At 29.2% G+C, this 10,062-nt stretch overlaps 2 protein-coding genes across 2 annotated transcripts; one reads left to right on the forward strand and one right to left on the reverse strand.

The window, feature by feature from the left end:
* Window positions 1-2: 2 nt before the first annotated feature.
* Window positions 3-6,797, reverse strand: LOC126743928 (COP9 signalosome complex subunit 6). Its single transcript, XM_050451208.1, has 6 exons — window positions 6,408-6,797; window positions 2,195-2,329; window positions 1,991-2,142; window positions 1,717-1,935; window positions 1,526-1,666; window positions 3-257 (listed from the first exon to the last, which is right to left on the reverse strand). Exons 1-6 carry the CDS (start codon window positions 6,673-6,675, stop codon window positions 117-119), a joined length of 1,056 nt encoding a protein of 351 aa, XP_050307165.1. The 5' UTR covers window positions 6,676-6,797; the 3' UTR covers window positions 3-116.
* Window positions 6,798-7,141: 344 nt separating this feature from the next.
* Window positions 7,142-9,040, forward strand: LOC126743717 (uncharacterized). The gene is made up of 4 exons (XM_050450931.1): window positions 7,142-7,306; window positions 7,400-7,606; window positions 7,762-7,889; window positions 7,945-9,040. Exons 1-4 carry the CDS (start codon window positions 7,292-7,294, stop codon window positions 8,711-8,713), a joined length of 1,119 nt encoding a protein of 372 aa, XP_050306888.1. The 5' UTR covers window positions 7,142-7,291; the 3' UTR covers window positions 8,714-9,040.
* The last annotated feature ends 1,022 nt before the right edge of the window (window positions 9,041-10,062 follow it).

Genomic DNA, 10,062 nt, shown 5'->3' on the forward strand with positions numbered 1-10,062 from the left:
AAAACATCAAAAATAATTTATTAAAATTAAGCCTTAGATATTCAGAAAATGGTTATCCCAAGGCGTTGCAACCCTAGTTAGACTACCGAAAAATTAGATGGTTTGATCTTTTACATTTAAAAGAAAATGCCTCTCATTCTTCTGCCTAGTCCTTGCCTTTCATAAAGAATATTAAATTTATTTACAAACTGGTTTAAATCATTGCAGCTTTTGGTCAAGGCTCCCAGGTAAGTCATCAAGCCTACATCATTACATTGCTAAAACCAAATATAGTATTGGAGCAATAGACGATTTTTATGTTAAATAAATAAAATCTGACATGTAAACAACTTTTTATGGATACAGCGAGCAAATAAAATCTGAATCTTTGTGGTGCTTGGACTATATTAAATATGCAAATTGTTGTTACTTAAATAAGAAAATCTTTATTAATATTATCATAATAAAAATTAAAATTGACTCAAAAATAACCAAGTTTGAACAGCACTGGAAGCTTTTTGAGTCATTCAGTATAATTTTTTTTAACAATATTCCTTATCCCTATCATTTTTCAAACACTAAAAAGCCTTCATATTTTTTAAAAATTATGTAATTGATTATGTTTAAATTGGTAATAAACACGTTTATAATAAATTATTTAGATTCGGAATTAGAGGACCATTTTTATTTCTAAAAAGGATGAAGAAAGTTGTAATAATCGAAATATTTGGAATGTTACGCTAGTAGATTAGGATCTAAATAATTATTATATTCTAACTATTAAAAATAATCCTATCTTAAATAAGATTCCCCATAAAAATTTAGCTCTGTGCTGAAAGGTGTAATTCAACATAAATATAAATGTCTTTTCTTGTAATTGGCAGTGGAATTATTTTCAACAATAAAGAAAGACTTTCGGGAAGCATATCGGTTATTAGTTGCTGAAATCAGGATATTTTAGAGTACTTCACACTAATATTTTACGTAATTTGCTATTGTTTTACGTAATTGATATTGGTTTGTAAATATAACTCTGTGGATGTTACATTTAATATTAAATAATAAAGCTTAATTTAATTATAAGAAAAGACTAAATCTCTAAAAAATGCTTGGACAATAATAGCAAGAAATAAATAGAACTTACAACTAAGCATCTTTTTATACTCCATTCAAGTTGTTAAATTATTTTTTCAATTTTGATGCTACAGAGGTAAATTACTAAAGTTCTTGATATTTTCATTTATTTGTTACCCTTATTTTAATTCACTATTCAGCCTATTTTTTTAAGAATATGTCAAGAAATATGCAGGTGATAATACCTTAGTGATTTAGTGTATTTAATATGTTGAATTAGACTTGCACACATATTTTTCAGTTTTTTATTTTATAAATTCATATCCCTAATATTATTTTCTTCATAGTTATGAAAGTACACTCCCAGTGGCCATTACTTTAATTATAATGATTATGATTATTTATTTCTTACAGTTTTAGACCTGTAAAAGTTTAATTGTTGCACATCTAAATTGAAAAAAATCTTACTCACATTGTAGAAATCTTGTCTGAACCTGGGACTTTGAACCAGTGGTAATCTGTGACACAAAGAATATGCCTCCCTAAGAATTTCATGATTTCTAGGCAATTGGCCATTTTGTACTGCTTTCATGTATTCCAAAACTAAACGTACCTGAAAAATACACCATTTTTTTCTGAATACTCAACCTATCCAAATCTTACTCTGGAGTGAAGCATTTTAATAGCACTATGTTGAGCACTTAAGTGCTCAGCAACCAAGGAACTCTCCCCATTATCGCTGGATGACATTCTGGCAACATGGTCAACTCCAATCCTCTCAGCTTCTTCAGTGGCTAAGGTATAAATGAGAGGAACAAACAGCATGGTAGCTTCACCACTGACCAAATCAATAACTGATTCATATAGAGAGACAGGCAGGTGCTGCAATAGTGATTTATATTAAACAACTCTTTGGTCACTTAAAATTGGTACTTACATCAATATTTTTATCATAGGGATTTAGTTTTAGCATTATGGGGGACTCATTAATTTCACAGATTTGCTTGTGAACTTTTATGTCTGCTTGGCTTGGTGCATCTCCAGTTGTGTACCAGCCAATGAAATCCAAGTCACTGAATACTTGCTTGACTAAGAATGAAAATGTTAGATTTAAAATATTCATATAATTATGGATAATTACATTGTTCTTCCTTCATGTTGTAATAGTCCCTGTCAATGATTGTATCATCATCTCCAATTGTTCTAGCAACTAACTCAAATGAATTCATGATTTCTATGTTTCTTCCTTTTTGTTTACCAATTAAGGCTCCAAAAACTGAAAAAGCAATAATTAGTATATTAAATACAGTATTGGCGATTATTAGTGGTTTGAATTTTATCATCAATTAAAAATCTAATGTCCCTTAAATAATTTTGACTTATGTTTAGGGATAGATTTATGTAATACACTCTCATATAATCCACCCAATGCAAGTAAGATAATTAAGACTACAGGTTTCCAATATCAAAAATAATGTTACAAATAAAATAAATTTTATTAAAAGGTGGAATGAGGCTTGTAATGATCCAGAGAAACAATCTTAAATCATAAATAATTTACTCGAAGAATCTCAACCAAATGCTAGTGTAATTTAGTCTGTTAGTTGGTGAGGGTGAGGTGTAAGAGGGTATGCATATATGTAGTTAATAGTTTAAATAAACATTTTTGTAGTATAGATAAAAGTATTATTAATGAAATAGACGTCGAAATTCAAAAATGTATTATTAGAAATTATTTTAAATTTAAAGAAATTCAAATTACTGATAGTATGTCTTGCTGATTCCAATGAAATAACAGGCATAATTAATAAATTAAAAAGCAACTCAGTGCCTGGTCATGACCAAATATCAATTTATGATGCAATTTAGACAAAGAGCTTTTAGATATATTCACACATTTAATCAATCAGATTCTAACAAATAGACTCTCTGCAGATGAACTGAAAATTGGTAGAGTAACTGCATTATATAAATCAGACCCTAAAAATTCAATGCAAAAGTATAGAGCAATTACAGTAATAAGCACTTTTTGTGAAATAGTTAAAAATTAATAAAAAAGAAAATGTCATCATGTATACACAAATATATAAAAATGGATAAATATCAATACAGATTTAGGAAAAATAATAATATCTCAAGTTCTACTATGGATCTTGTAAACAAAGTATCCACTGATCTTGATAATAAAACAGGTAGTTGCCGTATTAAACAAAAAAAAAGTAATTAAACAGCCCTATTCTTAAATAATGTGCAGCTTGAAAGTATTCAATTCATTAAATATTTAGGATTAATTATGGATGAGAACTTAAATTGGAAGGAACATATTAAACATATGATAAAATAATACCAATGCTGTATATAGATGCAGAAATTATCCTATGAAAACAAATTTAATATTTACAATGTACCTTTTGTATCACATTTTCAATACTTGATTCCAGTATGGGGTTTCCATGAGGTGACAAAATTTCAAAGAGTTCAGGTAAATAAGTCTTTTTTAACTATGAATCTTATATAAGAATGCAGTTACATCAACTAAAGAATTTTGAACAATATAAATATATGTACCATGTAATACATGACAACCAAAAATCAAACTAATTCAGTATACAGAAAATATTCATAATCATTTTATGCAGCATCATAACAGTATTTATCAGGAATTTGGCAAGAGTATATAATTAATACAATTATAACATTTCCAGAATTCAAAAAAGTGTTAATTATTTGGCTGAAAATGAATAGATTAATGGGGAATATTAAAATGTTGGGGTTGTATATTTTTTTGTTGGGGGATAGGATAATCTGTAAATATGGCATTATTTGTGATAGTCAGTAAGAATCCTACAATTTACAAGAACTAATGATGTGGTACTATATGAAAATTTATAGAGCTTGCTTAGTACTTCCTTCAAAAAAAATGCAAATTGACAGCAAATATTCTGTTTCTATTCAAAATACTTATTTTTTTACAAATCCCATTATTCAGAAAACCATCATTACAATAATTACTCATTTCATTCCCAAATTCTGAATTAATAATAAAGAAAAATACATATTTGATAAAGACCTAGGCAGCCGACATTTTATTTAATTTAATTTAATATTTAAACAGAAACATAAAGTAATTTACATTGAATTTTAACAACATAGAAAAGCTATGTAAATATTAGCACCTAGGTACGCAGTACCTGTATGTGCTTGAAAAATACAACAAATACTCTAAAAATTACAACAATTGCCTCATTTTCTAAACGCTCTAGTTACTTCTAACGCGCTTAATAAATTTATAATACACAAGATAAACTTAATTTTGATTTATGGTACATCGTTTTTAATTATTATTGAAAAATTTCTAAAAAATTTAAGATGTTACATAAGATGTATTCTTTAGATTTCTTCTTAAATGTACCCATGATTTCTATAGTTCTTATGTTGTAAGGTAACAAATTGTAAAGTTTCGGCCCTAAATAATCTACAAAATGTTGTTTCATAGTATTTTTACATAAGATAAAGTTATGTAGTTGGTTTGATTTACCTCTTGTAGGATAGTTATGTGATATGATGGTGCAACTAAATTTATTATTTAAATGGACATAATTACAAACTTCTATTACATATAATGTTCTAATATTAGATATTTCTTTTGAGGCATTTCTCGTAAATTTTAGCAAAATTTGAAATAACTCTTATTGGCCTATAATTTCCTAAATCAAGTTTATCTCCTGATTTATAAATTGGTGTAACGATAGAAGCCTTAAAGTAAGATGGTACAATGCCTGTTTTGAAAATTTGGTTTATTATATGTGTAATTGGATCCTTAAGTTTTAAATATAGAAGTTTTATTGTTTTAGAAGTAATTTGATCAATACCAGGGGAGCAATTATTTTTAAGGGAATTTATATGTTTTACTATTTCTGTTGAATTTGTAGGTCCTAAATACATAGAGTTAGGAATTGATTCTTTTATAGGGGTTGGCGTTTCTGGGATATTAAGGGCACCAGAAATTTGAGCACCAATATTAACAAAATAATCTAATTAGCATAATCAGCAATTTCATTGCTTTTAGTCAGAATCATATTTTGACTTGAGATATCTATCATAATAGGCAGGTGGTCAGTTATGTCGTGGTTAATAATAAATGTGGCTTTTTTTACCTTGGCTTTCATTTTATTTCTCATAAATATATGGTCTATACAAGTATTACTAATTTCTCTTGTAGTTTTGTTACACATGGAAACAAATCCAATTGAATTCATTAAGGCTAGGTAATTTATAACTTTTTGATCACTACTTTTCAACAAATCTATATTTATGTCATCCAAAAATTGAAGTACATTGGTTGACGGGGATCGGTAGGTAGAGAATATATTATAATCTAGATCATCTATGCGAATTTTCATAGTAGTGACAGTACTACCTGATTGCAGTTTATTTGAAAATACAGGATTTAGATGATAGATTTTTCATTCATAGATTTTTGTAGTAAATAACTACTCCATCAAATGAATTGTAATGTGCCTCATTATAATATATACTATATCCAGGAATATTGACAGCATTTGTGGTATCTAAATTGAGATGAGATTATATGAAGTAATAAATACTAATAAATTGTCTAAATTTGACTTTAGCCCACAGATATTTAAATGCATTATATTTAACAGTTTTTTATCACAACTTATATGACCAGACAGATCACTCAGTTACCAGCATACATTCCCCTGTGTTTTCTTTAATAATGTCAATGTCAAAATTTCTAGGATCAATTAATTATTATTTCTAGGATAGATTGCTAGTTATCCATAATTTACTTTAGATTTTGCATGTGCCAAATGGTACTGGTAACTCAGACATTGTGGATCATTAGCCTCATGATTTATTTTATGTGTAGTTTTGTACTTATTATTACTCAGTTCACAGTTTTTACACTTTACTATATGACTTTGACAGTCATTGACATTATGCTCCCCAGAACACCTGCTACAAGCTTGTTTGTGGGTACATAAATTTCCCTTGTGATGAAATTGTTGACAGTTCCAACACTTTAACAAACCAATATCTTCCTACACACTAAGTCTCTCCCATCCTATGTAAATCTTCTTAGTGTACATAAAATGATGGAAAACATAGATGGTCATAGTGTTTCTATTTAGAATCATTTTAATAAATGTGACTTTAAGGTAATCATTCTCAGATATAAAATTATTTTGCTTTTTAATCATATCTTCAATTTCTCTATCTGTGTACTTGTTTACAAGACCTGGTATTTTGATTCTGGGGTTTTTCAAACTAGTCTCTACTATATCATATTTTTCAGTAAGATTTTTTAACTTAAACTTTAAGGCAGTTACCTTTGATAGTGGAACCCTGTGTTGTTACGAGTTGTCCTTCGGCTTGAGCTCTAGTTCTTGTCCAGTGTTCTGATACATTCATGATTACAAGAGGATGTAATGAACAGGTTACAGAGCCGGTAGCCCCGGGAGCCATTACATTCTTTGACTTGTCTGAAGGGTCCACTGGTTGTTTTGACCCATCTGTGGAAGTAATATCCAAACTTACCGGAGTCGTATCCATTGATTCTATCTCGACAGTTTCCTTGCACTCCACGGGTTCACTCATTTTTAAGTTGTTTACTTGAAGCAGTTATTTATTTAGTTTATGCGGAGTTATTGCTTTAGGAATATAAGCAAAATGATGTGTCTCTTTTATTTGACAAAAGGTGAAAAATGTAAATGTAAACAATTTAATGTATTTTTAGGGTTATATGTAAACATGTCAGAAATGACGTATGACATTTGTGGATTTAAGGCCGAATTATGACGTCCAACTTCTCGCCGCGATATTGTTTATAGAATATGGTAATTTCCTGCATCTTTTTTGAATTAATAAAGTTATTATTTAACTCAATAGTCCTTTAAAATTTTACTGCTTGTTCTGCCTCATGCTGTATAAACATTTATCAATTGGTTACATCATGTGATGTAGCCTTAATACTATAATGTCTCTGATTTGTGTCCAGTAGCAACACAAATGTCACATCTTACCTCTATTTTAAATTTTAATGTAAACTGTCAATATTGACATTTCAGGTTACTGTCTTCAGTTAGACTGGTGTACATATACGTATGTAATAAACTTTTATTATTTATTTTATAATAATGATAATCATTATTTAATATTAGTTATTCAGGGAATAATCCCATCGAGAACCTCTGTCCATACTAGGGATAATAATATGGAATATTTGCAGGTAAAATCAACTCTTTTTTTTTTAAATAAATTTAAAGTTAAAATTGATTCAATTTTTTTTTTTGATTTTTCATAAAGATAGATTTTATTTTAGAATTTCCTTCCGTCTTCATACGTGTATAAGTTGATAGATTTCTTTGAAATTACTGAGCATTTGCAAGGATTTGAAGCTAATATTAGAGCCAACATCTATTCAAAGGCAGAAGCTGAATCTTGGCTTGATGATTTCGAAAGTCTAAATAAAGTAAATTTTAGGGTTCTAAGAACTTATGCCCATGGAGAATTAAAGCTCGTTTTTAAGGTGAATTTACTTTTGTATAAATACAGGACATGATTCGATAAAATGGTTATATATAAGCACTATGATCAAATGAAAAAGAATAAATCGTCTCTAATGTTATAATATACATAAGTTTATATTTATTGTTCGACACAATGATTACCAATATTTTTTAGAAAGATTATAGATGCCATCATAACACAGGAGCAAGTCTTAAATCATCCAAAACAAAAAATCCATCCTCAAAACATGTTAACTGTCCCGCTTTCCTAAGAATTACTGTGAAGAAATGTGGCATGAAAAGGTATGTCTTATCATGACTATAAACTAAATGTGATTTGATTTTTTTTAAATTCCAGAAGTCAAGATAAGCTTTTAAATACATATCCATGTGAATTGACTATTAGACATATTCACAATCACTTACTGGAGTCTGCAGATGTTTTAAGACATCGCAGACCTACCAAAGAAACTGAGGAAAAAATACTGGAGTTATTTGCAATAGGTCATTCTCCATCCTCAGCACTAGATTTATTAAAATATGATTTACAAGAAGAATATGGTAGTGAATATAATAAAATTGCAGCAGATGGTGCACTCTGTCCTAAATTGCAGTGGGTATTTCACAAATATCATACTAAGTTTAAAAAAGCACATAAAGCATCAGATGAGTTTTCAAACTCACATATATCATCGCCTAGTTCTCCTTTACCAACAGACAGGTCAGAAGAGCCTTCAGATAATGATAATTTGAACCAAGAGAGATTTATTAGCATCCAACAAAACCTCCAAAGGGTTTTTGACAAATTACTGCAAGATGTACAAGAAGATCCTCATATTTTAGATGCCACAGAGAAGTTCATTCAAAATTTTGATAATATCAAAACAAATTCAGCACTGATCTCTAGTTTACATATGTTTGGAAAACAAAATATGGAAATCATTGATGTGCAACTAACATCAGAAAAAGCAAAGCTACAGCATACATGTACTCCAGGAAAACATGGCTATTTACTAGTAGAAGATGCTGATGGGGATTCTCAGTGGTTAGTGCCTCTAAAAAAAATAAGAAAGGAACCACAATCTCTAAGTGTAGGTCAAAACATAACATTAAAGAAAAACCAGTAAATTAAAGCACCAAAATGTAGGGTTACAATTGAGTTATAAAAATGATCCTGTACCAAATGAAACCAAAAAACCATGAAACCAATCCTAGTTCTTTTTGATGATGATGATGCCTAGAGTTCTTTTTGGTACATGAGAATCCTGATGAAAAAAGTGAAGTACAAAATTATATTTTAAAGAGAGACTGAGAAGACATGATAGAGTCAGAAGACATGGTAAAGGAAATAAAAAGAAGGTTATCCAAGGATGTAGTAGGCATGATTAAAAATATTTTTTTTTGTGTAAATAAAGACTTAGTACTTGAAACAATTATTTCATTGTTAAAAATATTAACCCCCTTCAAAAATACATAAGATTCTAAAAACCCTTTTAATGCTAATAGTTCAATTTATGGTCTGATCATAAGAAAAAGGTAGTTAGATCTTCAGATTTGCAATACAAATAACAAAATTGAGCCCAAAAACTCCTGTTGAATGTGTTGTAATACCTGCAGGAACACTACATCCTAATACCCTTACGTGTAAGGAGACATGTTCTAGAACATATTGAGGAGATCCTAATCATCTTACTATTAAACAATGATATTAGGCAATATATTCACAATATTATTTGATTCTGTTATATGTCAGCGATTGTCATTTTTATGTAAGGAAATCATTATAAAAGAGCAACAGTGACAAATTTATTGGTGTACCAATCTGGTGGATTCTGTTTACTGGAGGGAACCACAAATTGATTTTGGCAAAGCTGAGAGGTTCAGGGTACTTTTGAGTGCCTTGAATTCCATTGTATGATATTAAAAATTGGAATTTTATATCTGAAGAGTTTAGGGGTGCTACAAGATTCTCATATGCACAACTTCTTATTAAATTATCTGTAAAAATTATGACAAATTCTTAATGTTTGCTGATGATGTGAGTATCTACAAGGATTCCAAGGAACCAATAGTTAAGTGGTACCTCCAGCGGGAGTTTTTGTTAGTATTAATATTTTGCAGTATAATTACTATGTTTCTTCAAAGGCGCAAAAAAATGATTCAACTTCAACCTATGCAGTAAATGGTGATTCCTCACATTACCTTATTTAGATTTATTACAAGCATACATATATACAGCCCAGATTCAAGAGTAATTATTGATGAGCAGGTTAACTTCACTGAGATTTATTTATAGAAATGGTAAATTTTTGTGATATGCCGTTGAATATGCAACTTAGTAGTCTGGTCATATTATCAGGAAAACCAAGAATGACAAAAAGGAGATCTACTCATTAAACTACAAAATACCATGTTACTATATACTACATACATGTTACTATACTACAACATAATATATTTTCTCCACAAACTATTC

The sequence above is a fragment of the Anthonomus grandis genome, chromosome 13 (genome assembly GCF_022605725.1).
Source record: "Anthonomus grandis grandis chromosome 13, icAntGran1.3, whole genome shotgun sequence".
Classification (NCBI taxonomy): Eukaryota; Metazoa; Arthropoda; class Insecta; order Coleoptera; family Curculionidae; genus Anthonomus; species Anthonomus grandis.